At 41.8% G+C, this 18055-nt stretch overlaps 1 protein-coding gene across 1 annotated transcript; it reads left to right on the plus strand.

Moving 5' to 3' along the window:
• Nucleotides 1–673: 673 nt before the first annotated feature.
• Nucleotides 674–17158, plus strand: ipo7 (importin 7). The gene is made up of 25 exons (XM_026167729.1): nt 674–887; nt 3122–3203; nt 5508–5661; nt 5768–5926; nt 6020–6176; nt 6294–6383; nt 6479–6573; nt 6988–7072; nt 7186–7320; nt 7556–7655; nt 7746–7822; nt 7949–8065; nt 8385–8474; nt 8589–8754; nt 8843–9003; nt 9557–9685; nt 12599–12665; nt 12783–12908; nt 12994–13091; nt 13210–13305; nt 13491–13711; nt 14741–14949; nt 15053–15259; nt 15353–15469; nt 16063–17158. Exons 1-25 carry the CDS (start codon nt 804–806, stop codon nt 16158–16160), a joined length of 3120 nt encoding a protein of 1039 aa, XP_026023514.1. The 5' UTR covers nt 674–803; the 3' UTR covers nt 16161–17158.
• The last annotated feature ends 897 nt before the right edge of the window (nt 17159–18055 follow it).

Raw genomic sequence — 18055 nt, forward strand, 5'->3', positions numbered from 1 at the left:
ATTTGTACAACATACCAACTGTCTTTCTTCTGCTCGTGCACAAACTTGCCACTACAACTTTGTCTCCATCATTAGAGGTGACTTATTGAGAAACAAGGATATCCCTCTGGCATACTTTTTTCCCAATGAAAAAATATTGGATCTTATGGTCTTCCACCTCCAACTCAACATCCTGTCTTTTTGTCAGTTCCACTGTCATCAAAAAATACAATATAAAAGGTCTCACTTCAGTCTTGTAAACCTTCGCTTTCATTCTTGCTATCCTTTTGTCATGCATCACCCCTGATACTCTCATCATCCATTGTTTTTGATGTTTTCCCCCAGTATTTGAACTCATTTAAGCTTCCCTCTCATTCACATCCATGCATTCTGTCATAGAAACTTTATTTCACACTATCAAATGAGAATGTAAATCATTCTAAGCTTTGTAACTGGGACTTTCATAATGAATAGCCTTAAATGACCTTTATTTATGCAAAGAAATCAAGAAATAAAAGGCGTTAAAACTAAAAGTTTTTTCAATCGTTTAATAAATGCAGCCAGTAGGTGGGTCAGCTTCCTCATTTTTTTGAATTTCAGTAGATAATATGATACCATGTAGCTGGAAACTACACCTCCCAGAGCTCCACGGGCGCTACCGGAAGTTCGTCTTGCACAAATTTGGCGCTGATCTATCCGGGTACTTCATTCACTGCTTCCTTTCGCGCCGGGTAACCGGAGAGCCGTGCGTCCATGTGCGCAGTGACTGGGAATTGATAGAGCTGTGATATATTGAAATCCGAGCCGTAAACAGAGTTTTCGTGATGGATCCCGACGCTTTGGTCGAGGCCCTTAGGGGTACGATGGACCCCAATCTGCGGGAGGCCGCGGAGCGACAGCTGAACGAGGTAAAAGTTAAGATGAAGGCAGTTGTGGCGCGGTCTTGGTTGGGTCGGGCCTCGGCCGTTCACAACATCAAGATGGTGCGATCACGCAGGCTGGGCTCTACTGCCTTTAGTGTGGCAGTTCAGGCGTTCATACCCCCTCGGCTAGCAGACTGTCTGATTGCCCAGACTTTAGTTGCTGTTTTTTGTGCGTGATAAACGCGATGTGATCAGTCCTTTTTGTGATTAGGTGATAACACGCTCGTGTGGCAGTTACCAGCGTCACTATTAGCCTCATCTTCAGCCAGCTGTGCCGCTAATGCTACAGAAGCTAACGGTTGTTGCCCTGCCGAAGCGATAAGTGTGAGCTGTGCTCGTATCGTTTCTGTACAATTTCGACTAAATTCAAGGCTGACACGGCGGAAGAACGATTCGAGCTGCTTATTGAGTGGCAAAAGAGGCCGGCCGAATGCAAGGCAAGTGGAAGGCAGGGTATTTAACAGCGGGATACTGGTGTCTAGCTAGGTGGCTAATGTCAGCTAGCTAACTTCGCTACTTGTTGGATGAGCTGCTGTAGCTCCGCTACATAGCAGCTGCTCACGTGTCACTGGCAGTCCCTGAACTGTTCACAGTATTTAACTACGCAATAAAATTTACATAATCGGTTATTTTAGTACAGTTTGTCTTGGCTTCGCCCGTTATAGAATCGTGGGCTTCACATCTACTGCGTGAAATGTGTAACGAAATAGGTTTTCCGAGGTCCGTATGAGCTAAAGTTCAGAGTTAGCAACTATCCTGGTCGAGGCAGCATCCGCACTGTGTGACTAAAAAAAAAAATGTCTGGTCACACTAACAATTAGTTTTATTTCTGATATACGGAAATTAATCTGTATAAAACAACTGGATACATTTTTAAGGTCTGAGAGCGTATTTGGTTTGTTAATGGGGATTAAATGCGGGACAGAGTCCTGCCATCCTGTAAAATTAAACCACCATCCCTGGCACTTCGTAGCAAACTGATTTGCTGGACTGCTTTAGGTGTTTGTAATAAAAGTTATTGCTGCAAAGCGTCTTAATTTCATGTGCCATTGAGGACCTAACTGGTGTCGTATAGTGATGGAGTTGGACACATTTCCAACTCAATGAGCATAACATGGAATAATCATTTTTTGTTGTTTGGAAGTGCACTAGCTTGCATGGGCGTACCGAATGAAATGGTTGAGTTTGTTTATTATTCAGGCGCTAATGTCTCAGTTATGTATTATTGGCAATGCTTGGGGCTAAGGTTTTGCTTTACACCCACGTAAGCGTTGTTAGTGTTGCTTCCCTTGAATGGCAGAGCTCGGAGTATTTTCACAAAGCTGGCTGGACCTCCTGGAGTTTTTTTTGTTTTTTTTTCTTCTCTCAATAGAAGTCATGTCTTCTGGAGGAGGATGGAGTAAATCTGTGGTTTCTAAATGTGGTTCTTTGCTTAGTCATAAACTCTCACTGCTTTTCATGGAGAATTGTCAGTTGAACAGTGAATGAAGCTTAAGATAAATCAAATTCATTGACCCTTGAGCTGCAGGACATTAATGTATTTATCAGAGACTGATCATGCTTTTTTTGGCTGTATAAGTTAGCAGGTACCAGTCTGATGTCGCTTCTGTTCTGGTGATGATTATTACTTCATCATGTTTTAGGTTGGAAAAATGTCTTGTCTGATGCTGTAAAACTGACTCTGGCTATGGGATATTTTTCCTCCCCCTGTAGTAAATAATTTTTTAAAAATCCTTCAAAGATCATAATATTGCAGATTTGTAACAATAAGTCATGTATTTCTGTTTCCAGTTACTCAGCAACAGTGATGTATGATTATCTGAGTACATAGTGTGTGCTCAAACTGCAGGTTAGACTTGGACCAATTCAAGTATACTTAAATGCCAGCTCAAAAAGATTAATTAAAACTAACTTGAAGTCCAGCACACATGAAACGGTACTAAAAGAGAGATGATGGGGCGTTGGTTAAACGGGCTACCCGTATGCTGAAGGGCTACTGTAGGAGCCTGGGTTTGATTCTAACCCAGGCCATTTCCTTTGTGTCACTCTGCCTGCTCTATGTCTCTCCTTTCCTGTCAGCTCTACCATCTTGTCTAAAATACTAATAATAATGAAGGCAAATAATCACTCTTTAAACAAAGAGAGGGGAGATGTTTTGTCTTTATAACCATCTTACGTATATATATATATATATATATTTTTTTTTTCAATGCTTACAGGGTCACGCCCGGGTAAATTTTGTGTCCACGCTGCTTCGCGTCACCATGACTGATCAGCTGGATTTGCCTGTCAGGCAAGCAGGTGAGTCAGAACTTTCTCAGCAAACAAATAATTATACAGTCGTAGGATTTAAAAAACAAAACAAAACAACAACCAACAAAACAAAACAACCAAACGTTTTTGCTAATAATTATTGTTAATTGCAGTTGTTTTCTTTGAAAGAAAAGTGACTCATCATTGGCTTTAATGTTCTGTTCATACGTTTAGTGTATTTTCTGAGTCAAACTATTTTATGACTTGAAACCAAATCCACAAATAAAAGACGTGATTACATTTATTTATTTTAAGCATCTGTAAAAATGTTCTCACTTCAATTTCAGTTTATTTCAGTCCTTGAGCATGATCAGTGCTCAAGGACTTGGTCAGGAAAATTAATTTAATGTTTTGGTTTATTTTAAGCTGTTATTGCAAACCTTAGTGTGCACTGAATCCACCTTGCTACTGTTTGACTTTTTTACCGCTTTTATCCTACACTTTAGGATAAAACTGCATTAAATAAGAAAACACATCTATTACCTGCGATTCCCAAGTTAAAGAGGTCGATTATATAATTTTTTTTATATATTTTTTTTAAACAGAGTTATTAAGTGATGATCTGTGATTCACACTTGTTTTTGTGAGGCTAAAGTACCACGCTGAAGTGCATTGCACACGTGGAGTTGGTTAAATATAGCTTCAGTCAAATGCTGCTCTCTGAACATAGAGCTTTCCCTCCACTGACACCTTCCTCAAAGTTAAAATCTGGGCCAGAGTTGTTACAGAAAGTGCACACATAACATCTTAATTATTGTGCACACACCTCCCAAGAATACATGGCTCTTCCAGCAAATTAAGCTGCTATAGATCTGTGCTCAGGTATTATAAATTACTTTTTTAGCCATAGGGGGGGAAAAAATGTCAGACATTATTTTGCGGTCCAGACTGTACAGAAGCTTTGGACTAATATCAACAGTAAAGCTGATTACAAACTAATGTCTTGATTTATTGTTCTGGCATGTAGTCACTTTGGTTGGCCAGATTATTGTTTGCAGCCTGTCTGGTTTGATGCTGGTAGGCTGTCCAACACAACAAAAATGCTTTTTAAATTTTTGAAATATGAGTGGCGCTGCTTTAGTGGTGATTGACAGTTATTAGATAATTTTTTCCCATAAATAGATTGATCAGATGCATTGATGGCAGCCAGCTGTCTCTGGGCATCGTGTTTGAATGTAGATTTGAGTTGTATTTGAATACGTGTTGACAGGATGTGCAGCGTGAGTTGTGTTTCAAGATTTGTTACAAAGTAAATACAGAGGTTGAAAGTATATTGTGTAAACACATTTTCCTCGTGGTCATAAATTTAATTTGACACATTCCTAGGGACTTTGTTGTGCAGTGTAGTCATCGGTGAAAGGGGGGCGGAGGGCTGTGCTCCATCAGCATTGATGGGGTGGATTATGATTGACTCGCAGTTGCTGTAGGCATTCGTGTTGACCTCCGCTCTCTCAGATGCCTTTCCTTGTGAGCCACAAACCTCATAGTGAGGCCCCCACACTGTAGATGTGAACCCAGCTGACACCCTGGTGCTACATTCAAAACTGACCTACAGAGGGAATTTATTTCTGCAGCATAGGCTTTATTTGGTGCTCAATTCACATTGCTGTGATGTACGCCGCCATAATGATGATGGGTGTGAGTTTAAGGGTTGCATGAAGTTGGTGGCTTATTTTGATATCCCGTCATGAAGAGAAGTATGATTTTAAAGTCTCGCTTTCCATGTTATTTTTCCTTCTGGTATTTGAGACTGCTCTTCTTTGGTAAAATCTGTCTGTCTTGAAGTCTTAGTTTGTGTATTTGTCCATTTTATACCCATTTTAAGATAGCAGATATATAGCCTTTTACCTTTTCTGGGGATCGTATACCCATGTTTCCTTTTCATAAGTTCACATATCGTTCCCCAGAATAAGTCTTTGGAGTGTCTCTCAAACGTTATGGTAGGAATCATGTTTTCAGTTTAATAGTTTGCTTTCATTTACGTTAAAGCTATCAGCTATTGTCTTTTGATAAACCCGTCACACCTCTTTCCTATACAGTGAAGTGCTGTCAACACTCCTTAAAAGTCCAGTTTCGCTACATCTCAAAGATAATCGAAAGAGCGTCAGGGAGCAAAACTTGAAACAGAGTTCCTTTAAGTCTCTTCTTCATTCTCCACGTGGTTTCCGTGCATTCATTTGGAAGCTGCCTAACTATTTGTGCTAAAATGTAATCTTTTTTGTGATGTTGATCACTGTGTGTGTTGCATTTCTGGGCTGTGCTCTGTAACCTCTGTGTTCCCCGTCTGTCCAGGTGTGATTTACCTTAAGAACATGATAACCCAGCACTGGAGCGATGGAGACGGTTCAGGCACAGAGACGCCTGTTAATAACATCCCCGAGGAGGACAGGCAGTTCATTCGAGACACCATAGTGGAGGCCATCATCCACTCCCCCGAGCGCATCAGGTAACCACAAACCCCACTGGATGAGTAGAGAGAGGAGGAGCTGAGGAGAGTTTGTCACTCTTGCATTAAGTTGCCCAATCTGAAAGTCGTCTGTTGAACTTTTCAGGGTCCAGCTGACAACATGTATTCACCACATGATCAAGCATGACTACCCCGGCAAGTGGACGGCCATCGTGGACAAGATTGGCTTCTACCTGCAGTCAGACAACAGTGCAGGGTGGCTGGGCATCTTGCTTTGTCTTTACCAGCTTGTCAAAAACTACGAGTAAGTCAGAGTTTTCATTGTTGACCTTTACATGGTCTTATACCACACGCCCTGGGTCTAACATTGAGCTTGTGGACCTTGTGTATGAAACAGGTACAAGAAACCAGAAGAGCGTCAACCACTGGTGGCCGCCATGCACATCTTCATGCCCATGCTGAAAGAACGCTTCATCCAGCTGCTCTCTGACCACTCTACTGACTCTGTCCTCATACAGAAACAGATCTTTAAAATTCTCTATGCCCTCTTCCAGGTATTCTTTGGTTTGCTCAGCAAAATCATTGTTTATTTTTAATTCTCCTTCTTTGACACACATCTTAATATCTGGTGACACTGGAGTAAATGACTGGTTCCTTGTCTCCTTCCACAGTACAACCTTCCTCTGGAGCTCATCAACAGACAGAACCTGACAGAGTGGATGGAAATCCTGAAGACGGTAGTAGACAGAGATGTGCCTCCGGTAAGTAGGGAAAAAAGATTTCCAGTTTCCACAAGGTGTTCACATTTACCTGCTCCGCATGCTGACTGCGATACTGGTTCCTGTCTGTGCTGCAGGAGACGATGCAGATCGATGAAGATGAGCGGCCTGAGCTTCCATGGTGGAAGTGTAAGAAGTGGGCCCTCCACATCTTGGCTCGGCTCTTTGAGAGGTAAAAATCCAATAATTGTTCCCTTAACTTGTTCAGCAAATGATAGGAGCAAGTTTAACACACAGACTGCATGTTTAAAAAAAAAAAAAAAAAAAAAGTAAATAAAAATAGACGCACCGACTGGGTTTGGACTCAGCATTTTTGAAGCGACATTGATGGAACTATACTTGGATTAGTATAAGTTAATCCTACTAGACAGCAGTCACCAGGGCTGCTTGTGTTGCTACATCAATCTTCCTCACCCTTCACTTTAAGCGTTACAGTGTCCCCCAAAAAAATTCTCACCTCCAGTTATTATGAGGAAAGAAACTAACCAGTTTTTTGTACCAGGCTGTAAATGTGCTATTTAATGGTGTTTTAATACTTCAGCCCTAAAGATTGCCACTCGGTTTAACATTCATACTCTGTTTGCAGGTATGGAAGCCCAGGAAACACAACCAAAGAGTACGCAGAGTTTGCTGAACTTTTCCTAAAGGAATATGCAGTCGGTGCACAGCAGGTAAGAACTTTGGAAGATGAAAGAGCAGCAGCATCTCACCTTTTAAATTGAACTTTGTTTTTTGGAGTGAAACCCACAAGTGTAAGGAGTTTCTTTGCACACTTTGCCTCTAGGTGCTGCTGAAAGTGTTATACCAATACAAGGAAAAGCAATATGTGGCTCCCAGAGTACTCCAACAGACGCTCAACTATATCAACCAGGGCATAGCGCACGCTCTGACGTGGAAAAACCTCAAACAACACATCCAGGTAAAAATTCAAAATGTTTAAATGTGCTAGATATTTCACAATTATGTATAAGACTGTTAGTGGTTTCTGGAACACTTTGAAAAAGAGCAGTGAATGAACCTTGATAACTGCAGTTTAAAGTGCATCTTTCCATTTGTAATGATTGCAATGAGCACTTTGATGTACTGTTTCTGTCCACGAACAAACCTGACATCTGTGTTGATGCTCGCTGACCATTGTGACTTTGATCTTTCAGGGCATCATTCAGGACGTGGTTTTCCCCCTCATGTGTTACACAGATAGCGATGAGGAGCTCTGGCAGGAGGATCCATACGAGTACATCCGCATGAAATTTGGTAAGCTGAGACGATCAATGCCTGAAATCCAAAAGAGTCCGTGCATGAGTGATGACTAACAATTACTCCAATCTGTGCTGTCTCTGTCAGATGTATTCGAGGATTTTATCTCTCCAACAACCGCAGCCCAGACGCTTCTCTTCACTGCCTGCAACAAGAGGAAAGAGGTGAGGCCATTTTTTGTTAATTGTATTAAAAATTTATACCCTTTTAAGAGGGAGGAAAAAAATAACTATCCCTATAATCTGTATTTGAGGTCCAGAAAATAATAAAATGTTCTTCTTACTGTTTAGGTGCTGCAAAAGACTATGGGCTTCTGTTACCAGATTCTCACAGACCCCACCTCTGACCCCAGGAAAAAGGACGGCGCCCTTCACATGATAGGCTCTCTGGCTGAAATCCTGCTCAAGGTAAACGTCTCTCCACTGGCCCGTTTTCTCCACTTATCTGGCAAATCCTGTTTTCTAGGCACAAACTAAAAGACATTTAGTTCCACTTTCACTCATGTGTTCAGTTGCAGATATTGCACTGATGGTGAAAACTGCTCTTTACTTTATTGCAGTCCATTTTAATACTTTCCTAGCTGTGGGCAAAATATCAGTGCTGAAGCTGTGTAATTATCAATCATCTGAATTCAGCCTGCATCCTCTTTCTGCAAACCACTGCAAGTGTAAACTGTTTTGATTGCCTCGTGAAACTTACTTTTTTCTTCTTCCTCGTTTTATGCAGAAAAAGATATACAAAGACCAGATGGAGTTCATGCTGCAGAATCACGTCTTCCCCCTGTTCCGCAGTGAACTGGGATACATGAGAGCCAGAGTAAGTGATCACATAATCCACATAATCACCAGTCGTCAGACTTGTGTGATAATAGCACGGAATAACTTTATGTAGGATGTGTTTAATCAGTGGTCCTGCCACCTTTTCCCATAGGCTTGCTGGGTGCTGCATTACTTCTGCGAGGTGAAGTTCAAAAATGACCAGAATCTGCAAACGGCCCTCGAGCTGACCCGCAACTGTCTAATCAATGACAATGAGATGCCAGTTAAGGTGGAGGCCGCTATCGCCCTACAAGTTCTCATTAGCAATCAGGAGAAGGGTGAGATAATCTATTCATGGAGCCTGTGATACTAAAACACTAAAGTTCAGTTCCCATCTAACAACATTTTTCCTTGTGTCGTTTTTAGCCAAAGAATACATCACCCCCTTCATTCGGCCAGTGATGCAGGCACTCCTGCACATCGTCAGAGAGACGGAGAATGACGACCTCACTAATGTCATACAGAAGATGATCTGTGAATACAGTGAGGAGGTCACTCCAATTGCAGTGGAGATGACACAGCATTTGGTAAGTGCAGACATGATGGAGGCTACATTGTCATGGCATAATCTCACAAAGATGCCACATAAAACTGCTCCTATAGAGCAATAAATGAGGAGAGGGCTGTCATCCCATAAGGAAAAAAATGTTGTATTCATTTTTTTTAAAGAATTTGAAGATTAATTGCAAGTTTCTCATGACAGATAAAGTACCAGTGGCCTGATTTTTAATAAATATATAATATCCCTGGGAAAGGAAGAATCAGTATCGCGATTAAGTGTCCTGTCATGTTTCTGACTTTTCTTCCCTTTAGCTTCTTTATTTTCCATCTCATGCACTGATGACTGATGCTGAATGTTTGCAAAGTGACTGCAGTTCCTCTTTGCTGCTTTTAACAGAAAGCTACAACAAAATCTCCCCCCCTTTCCTGTTTTTGTTGCTTTTCCCTTTTCAGAAGTGGAGCCTTCATATTAATCAATCTCCTGCCTGATGATTCATGTGTTGCTATGAGGTTCACTAGAAAGTACTCTGCTCATCATAGACGCAGTCGTAATGCTCTTTCCTGTTTGCTCTCTGGCAGGCCATGACGTTCAACCAGGTGATTCAGACGGGCCCTGACGAGGAGGGAGGGGATGACAAGGCTGTGACCGCCATGGGCATCCTCAACACCATCGACACACTGCTGAGTGTGGTGGAGGACCACAAAGAGGTTAGCATCATAGCCACCGTAGCCGCTGCCCACATGTACACCCCTCCCGGCTGATCGCTCATCTCGGTGCCACTTCCTCTGTGGAAGCGGCTCTGGTCTGCTGCTACAGCGTTCCTGCCAACACACTCGAGCCACCCACCAACTCCTGGGAACACGCTCTGTTCTCACCATGTTCAAAATGACTCAGAGGCTGAGGCAGACGCTAGAAATAGAGCCGGGGCACGCTGCCACCATGTCTGCTGAAACGCAGGACTACTGCTGCTCAGTCAATAAGCACTCTGGGTTTTTTAAATTGCGTAATGGTTCTGTAATTCAGGATTGTCAACATGCATTGCTTTGCTGCACCAAAGTGGTATTATTTTATTTGACCTGTGGATTTGGGAAAATGGAAATGTAACCAAATCAATGGCTGTAGGTGCATTAGAGGACCTAACAGCACAGATGGTATTGACTCAAATAAGTGTTGTCCCAGGTTACAGTTAGTACAGTTGGGGAGTTCTAGTCCAAAGTTTCCAAGTGGATCTGGAAATTTGTGTTTTCAATTCAAATTTCCACATATAACAAGTAGGGGTGCAACGATACACAAAATTCACGGTTCGGTTCGATACTTTGGTGTCACGGTTTGATATTTTTTCGATACAAAAAAATGTTCATGCCTTTTTAATTTGTCATTTATTAAAATTATAAATATATATTTAACTCAAAAGTAGTTTTTAAATTTAATGTTGCTGAAACAAAATAATAAAAAAAATCTATGTGATCGAGGAATCACTCATCTTTGGAAAAGAGAGTTTATTACAGAGAAATGGCTCTTTCCAAAATAAAAGCTACACTATATACGCTTCTTCTGGGCTATATTCTCAGCAGCATATTAAACATATCAGGTCCCCATAAGGAGAATCATGTGCTAACGGCTGTCTAAATGACTCGGGTAAAGTTTGTAGCATGCGTGCTTGTTGTTTTTGTCTTTGCACTAGGATGCTGTTGGTGTAAATGTGCAGTCATATTCGTTGTGTTCCCACTAGTGCTGTCAGCGTTAATCTCGTTAAAATGACCTTAACGCCACAACACGGCAAATCTCCGTTAACAAGCTACCGCGGATCGCCCCGTGCGTGGGGCTGAACGGCCAACACGTTAACGAGCTAACTGCGCTAACACACTAGTTCCCACCAATGTAATTGAGCATTGCGTGGCACATCCGACACACTGTTTTACTTTTGTCCATGACGCGCTTACCTTCAGGGTCATGCTTCACATGAAGACCAACATGGTTCCAAACGCCACATCTGAATGAGGGTGGGGGAGGTTCAATTTGCCATGTTGCAAGGAGAGCTTAACTTCTGTCTCGCTAGCTTGCCCTGCGCTCAGTGAATCTGCGTTCGACTAGGCTGCACTGTCGAGCGCAGATCCACTGAGCGCTCAACACAGACAGCATCGTCAGAAGGAAAGTTGATAAAATAAATTAAAAATTTTGTATTGTTCGATACATATGCGTACCGAACTGTATCGAACGGTTCAATATCGATAAGAGTATCATTGCACCCCTAATAACAAGGTTTGCATCCAAAAGACTGTTTTCTATTACCGTATTTTCACGACCATAAGACGCACTGTGCTAAAAGGCGCAGTCTCAGTTATGTGTGCCATTACTGTATTTAACACACACATAAGGCGCACTGGATCATAGGGCGCATACAAGTACCGTATGCGTATTTAAAAATAAAGCGGGAGCAAACCTGAGTTCGGTACCTCACTCACATTTTTATTACCAGTAATCGTCATCATCAACAACACACAAGCATACAAGTGTGCGTATTTAAAAATAAAGCAGGAGCAAAACAAAGTTTGGTACTCACATTTTTATCATCAATCAAACCCATCGAAGTCCTCATCCTCTGTGTCTGAATTGAACAGCTGCGCTAAATCTCCATCAAACATGCCAGGTTCACTGTCTTCACTGTCAGAGTCACTTTCCGTGCCGTGCGGCTCCTCGGAAATGATGCCGGCTTTTGCGAAAGCTCGAACAACAGTGCCAGCAGCCATGTTAGCCCAAGCAGCTACAATCCATTGGCAAATTGTGGCGTAACTCGCCCGGCGCTGCCTTCCACTCTTGGTGAAACTGTGGTCTCCATCGGTCATCCATCGCTGGATGCGTTTGTCGCCGATGTGTTTGCTGCAGTAGGAGCGGAAGATGGCCAGCTTTTCCTTATAATCCGCTGGAAGTTGCTGCGCTACCGTAGTCCTGGTCCGGATGGAAAAATGGCACCGTTTCATAAAAAGTGAAAGTGAAACTGCTTTTAGTCGAATGGTGACCGTCGAAACGCTTCTCCCGCTCGTTCTTTGCTCGATGATCGCCTTATGTCCGCGGAAACTCAGCTGCGTCTTCTTGACCTGTCGGAGCTTGTTTTCCAGCTTCCTCTACTTGCGAACCATCGATTCATTAACCTTAAATTCTCTCGCCGCTGCTCGATTTCCATGTTCCTCCGCGTAGCTGATGGCCTTCAGTTTAAACTGTGCTTCGGAAGCGTGTCTCTTTGCCATTTTCAGGGTTGTTAAAACAACGATGTCCTGCATAACGCACATACCTGTTCTTTTATACAGGTATGTGCAATAAAGTCAACGCACACACTTCACCCTTTAGCGTTCTCATGGTGTTCTCTACTACGTCCTCCTTACAACACACAGGGTGCACTGCGCTATAGGGCGCGCCGCACTTTTTGAAGAAAATCTAAGACTTTTAAGTGCGCCTTATGGTTGTGAAAATACGGTAAATCATTTTACTTCCTACTCGTGCTAAATTTAAGAGCCTTATGTGACGCAAAAGCAATATAGTTTTGATCTCAACAGCTGCATCTTCTTTAGTGAAACTGAAAGTGAATTCTGAATTTTCTTTGATGTTTTGTGGTATTTCAGATCATCCAGCAGCTCGAGGGCATCTGCCTGCAGGTTATCGGCACTGTGCTGCAGCAGCATGTACTGGGTAAGGGAGACCGGTTCTTCCTGTGTTTCCACTTTCCTCCCGCATGCTGGTCTTAAACTCTTTGTGGTAAACAGATCGTGTTTACCTCCAGTGATGCACTTTCGATTTTACCCCCAGAATTCTACGAGGAGATCCTGTCCTTGGCCCACAGCCTCACCTGCCAGCAGGTGTCACCGCAGATGTGGCAGCTCCTTCCACTTGTGTATGAAGTCTTCCAGCAGGATGGCTTTGACTATTTCACAGGTACTTTGATTTTCCATTGAATTTTTCACACCCTGTGTAATTTTGTCTGTCTGTTCAGCTGAGTGAATAACTGTCTTTCTTTCAGATATGATGCCTCTCCTTCACAACTATGTCACAGTTGATACGGACACCCTCCTCTCTGACACTAAATACCTGGAGATAATCTATAGCATGTGTAAGAAGGTAAGGTGCTGCAGTTTATTCTACATAATGTGAGATGGGCTTTTTTTTTTTTAATATTCAGGCTAAACTAGTTGCTGAGCGCGATTTTGGTGTTAAACCATCCTGTGTGTTCACACAGATCCTGACGGGCGATCCAGGTGAGGACCCAGAGTGCCACGCAGCCAAGCTCCTAGAAGTGATCATTCTGCAGTGCAAAGGCCGCGGCATTGATCAGGTCAGTGTTAAATAAAGACTGCATCTACGCATCAGAACAATGAGCTGTTATATTAAAAAGAGCATCACCACTTGGCTGTGAAATAAAATGTAAAAGTAGATTTTTGTTGTACAGTTCCTGCTTGGGATTTTTTTGTATTATTATTATTCATTTATTTATTTTTAAACTTCATCCTGCCCTTGAAGGTTGTGCCTTTGTTTGTGACGACTGCATTGGAGCGTTTGACGCGGGAGGTGAAGACCAGCGAGCTGAGGACTATGTGCCTCCAGGTGGCCATTGCTGCACTGTACTACAGCCCTCCTCTGCTCCTCAACACTCTGGAGAATCTCCGCTTTCCCAACAACACAGAACCAATCACAAACCACTTCATAAGCCAGTGGCTGAAAGACGTTGACTGCTTCCTGGGGTAAGAATGATGTTTTTAATACTGCGAATCGCAGCTTAGGTGTGCGCCAGTCAGCAATTGAAGATGCACAAAACACATTTGCTTTTATTTCCCCAACTGACATTGAATAGTAATCACTGTTAATCAGCACGAATGACTACTCGTAAATTTAAAACAGGCTGTTAGGGCCATTTCTAACAAAACCCTGCACTTGTTTTCTTTATAGCTGCATATATGTTTATTAGTTTTTATTATCCATTTAGCTTGTCACTGATCTTGTAAAAGAACTTTTTAATAGTATAGGTACTTTGGATTTTGGATTAATAGGCTGTATTTCTCACTGTGAAGAAGAGACTGGGAATGAATCACGGTGTTGTCTACAAGCAGCATCAGGCTCTGTCTATGACGCTGTTTGCTGATTTTTATGGCTGCGTTAGTTCTTGTTTTGCTGCATATTCCCCTCATACTGAGTTGAGATTACATTAATGGAGCTGGGTACTGAAACTGCAATAAAAGCCTCCCAACAAGGGAAGGGAGAGAGCTTTTCATTTGCTTGTGGAGAATTTCAAAACGTTGACAAACAAAGAACTGTTGTTCCAGACTCCTGAACCTTTTGGTCTAGCTTTGCTCCTGTGGTTCACTGATGCTGGTGCTCAGTAAGTGTAGAACAACATGGCAGTTAATGTAGCGGCCTGTTGTCACATCTGACCGATGGCTCTTTTTTAGAAAGGTTGGGTCGGTGCAGCTGCTGCGTGACTGGAGGGATATGCAGATGAGACACTGAGGGGGGGGGGGAGAGGGAAAGTCACCTTTTTTTAGGAAAAATATTTGTCTTCTCCAGAATTAACTGACTATTTTTATTTTAGTTGATTTAAAGGTTACCTTGAAATCACTATTAACAGTCTGTCTGCTGGCAGTGAAAATATTAGAGTATAAAATTAAAGTGACTGGCCCAAGCATCTTATCTCAGTATATCTTGTGTTGACTGTTCATCCTTGTTGAATCTCAGAAGATTCAGCACCTTTTAATGCTTTTACTCCTCTCTCTCAGCCTCCATGACAGGAAGATGTGCATTCTGGGACTGTGTGCTCTCATGGACCTCGAGCACAGGCCTCAGGCCATCAACCAGGTGGCCAGCCAGCTTCTTCCAGCAGCCATCTTGCTTTTCAGTGGCCTCAAGAGGGCGTACGCTTGTCGAGCAGAGCATGAGAACGAGGAAGACGATGACGAGGAGGATGGGGAAGAAGAGGATGATAATGGTAAGATGAAGATTTTTATTTATTTCTTTTAAATGTGTCTAAGCGTTCAGCGTTAATCAGGGAGGTAATGTCTAAATGTGTCATCTTACGTCTGTAATTATAGCGGAGCTGGGCAGCGACGAGGATGACATTGACGAGGAGGGCCAAGAATACCTGGAGATGCTGGCAAAGCATGCAGGCGAGGACGGAGACGACGAGGACTGGGAGGAGGACGACGCAGAGGAGACTGCACTCGAGGGCTACACTACAGCCGTAGATGACGAAGATAACTTGGTGGACGAATATCAGATCTTCAAAGTCATTCTACAGAGTAAGACCACAAGCTACTGATGGCCTAAAAACAAACCACTATATGCATGTGTATTTTTTTTTCACTAATTGATGTCACCTCAATGTGGTGCAGATCTCCAGAACCGTGACCCAGCATGGTACCAGGCGCTAACACAATCCCTCGACGAGGAACAGGGCAAACAGCTTCAGGACATCGCCACACTTGCAGATCAGAGACGGGCAGCACATGGTGAGGCCCGGCTAAGACTACCCAAGTTTGCCAATTTAAATCTTGTGGTGCTCTAAAGTCTGAAAATAAAGTGCTTTTGTATGTGCTGCTTTTTCTTTTTCATTGTTGTTGATGCAGTTGTACCTGTAATAAAAACTACTTTAGCATTCACTGCCTCCATCTAATTGCATTTCAGACTGATGTACTGAAATAAGCCATTATTGGCTCAGAAATGCAAGGCATAAAAAAAAAAAAAGACGCTTGCCACACGAAAGAAAACATGTCTAAAATCCCACTTCAGTAATAAATGGGATCTTCCTCACCATTGCAGCTTTGATAATGGACCACAGCGATGGCCAAGCAGTTTGTTCCAGACTTTCTTTGGTTAGACTATCTTTTCCTTCTTCATGGGGGCCTAATAGGCATGCATAAACAAATAAATAGTAAAGGCTGCCCAGTGGGAGTAAATCAAGGTACCTGTCATGGTAAAAAGATAAAGATTTTACTTGGTTGTTTTGGGTGAGCTGCATAGCTGGACAGCAGTAAATCTTGAGCAAACAACTGTTTTCTGCTGTTTTATTTTATTAAAAAATATATTGCCCATCTTATTACAGAATCCAAGATGATCGAGAAACACGGCGGATACAAGTTCACAGCGCCAGTGGTGCCATCTACTTTCAACTTTGGAGGCACTGCTCCAGGAATGAATTGAGTCATCTGTTCTACTTTTTATTACTCCGTGACTGATTGTAGTGAAGTGAAAAAAGAGAAAAAAAAAGAAAAAAAAGCTTGTGTTGTTCCCTTAAGTAGTGGTTCCAGAACTGGTTCTTCTCAGTCATTCTTCAATCTGTCAAATGGGGGAAATTGCACCAAATTGCAACAAGTGGCTGGGGGGAAAAACGAACCAAGAACTTGAGCACGATGCAGGAGATGATGATGATGATGATGATGAAGAAGCTCTGAACAGCGCTGTCTTCTGGAGCCCAGCGTGGAGGGGGATACCATGACAGCAACTCTTTTTGGCTTTGTTTTTTTGTTGTTTCTTTCTCACTTACACAAAATTTGGGGGATTAACCGTTAGAATTGATAATGGGACTAAATATTTCATTATCACTGTCATGGCCATTTGGCCTAATAAGATTATACCTCTGGTAGTGGTGAAATCAACGTTATCTTCAGCATAAACAAAACTCATGTTTATGTACATACAAGCCAAGGTTATTGTTTATTTTTCAAGTAGCCTTGAAAAAAAGCAACCAGAGGCATTTGTAAGGTATCAACAGCTGTATTCATATGTAGCATATTGGATAATTCATAGCACTATGTGATGCCTGATCTCTGTAAATTAATAATACTAGCACTTTCATATTGTTCAGGTCTCCTAGCCCTCTGTATCAGACTGCAAATTTTTTTTAAATTGAAAACTATTTAAAATGAAAACAGCTGTAACTTTGTTACTTTGCAAGTGATTTCTGTAATGGCAGGTTGTAATAATCTGGTTACAGAGGGGATCAGTGGGCGACTTCAGGAAAAGAGAATGCTCTTGGTGTTCACTATTGGCTGCAGGACAAGTGTGAGCACTGACAGTGCAGTTGGATACATCTTTGAAGCATGTACAATTGGACTTATCGTGAAGGTCTCAAGCTTTTGGTTGGTGTATGGATGAACCATCTATATATACAACAACATATTAAAAAAAAACAAAAAAGATAAGGGAATTCATGATGACGAGTGTCTCCTTATCAAGGCTCGTGTCTTTACCTGCTTTAGAAATGTGTTTCATGACGAATGAGTAAATAACGTTAAACTTGGATGACTACCCCTCAAAAAGCAGCGCTCTCAGGTGATCACAGATCAGAGTTCTTTCTTTTTTTAAATTAAGTATGTGCACGATGCTCTGGTAACCACTCAAACAAGGTTATCCTAGGTAACTCAAATGTGAAAAAAAACCCATTTTACTTAACTAAAGCAAAAATAAAAACTATACTTTGGGGGGGGATGAACTGAAATGGTTTTGTGACCTTGCAAAAATATAATAAAAATGTAAAAGCCAATATTCTTAGCTTTAGTAATTGTTAACTTGGTAAAAATGTTACTTTTGCAGAGGTCTTTATTGAGATTCTGGATGTCTACAGGATTGTGAATTAGCTTCCTTTAAGAAGTTTTGTGTTTTTATTGTAACACCTGATTTTCCTAAATCTTACCTTCAGTAAAATGAAGCAAATCAGAAAGTGGGTTATTTGATAAGGTTTGTCAGATACAGTCCAACAGCACCAACTTGGACCAGAGGTGGTGTATTACGGTAAGTACAATTACTTGAGTAAATTTTTATTCGTTTCCGCTTTTCCCCACTAAATCCTGGAGGGCGGCATTGTACTCCAGTAACTGTTTCGAGCGCTTAGGTTGTTAGCTTAAGCTACCCAAAAGTCAAAGTCAACTTTATTGTCAGTTTTGTGATACTGGAGGGCATGCAACTAGAATAACTCAAAAATGAGATCCAGATAAATATGAGGTGTAAATATTATGGACTAAAGCCAAAAAATGGTGTAGCTACATATTAAACTAATTGTAAAAGTAAATATACTTTATGTTTACTTTTACAAAGTA

Source organism: Astatotilapia calliptera, chromosome 1 (genome assembly GCF_900246225.1).
Source record: "Astatotilapia calliptera chromosome 1, fAstCal1.2, whole genome shotgun sequence".
Classification (NCBI taxonomy): Eukaryota; Metazoa; Chordata; class Actinopteri; order Cichliformes; family Cichlidae; genus Astatotilapia; species Astatotilapia calliptera.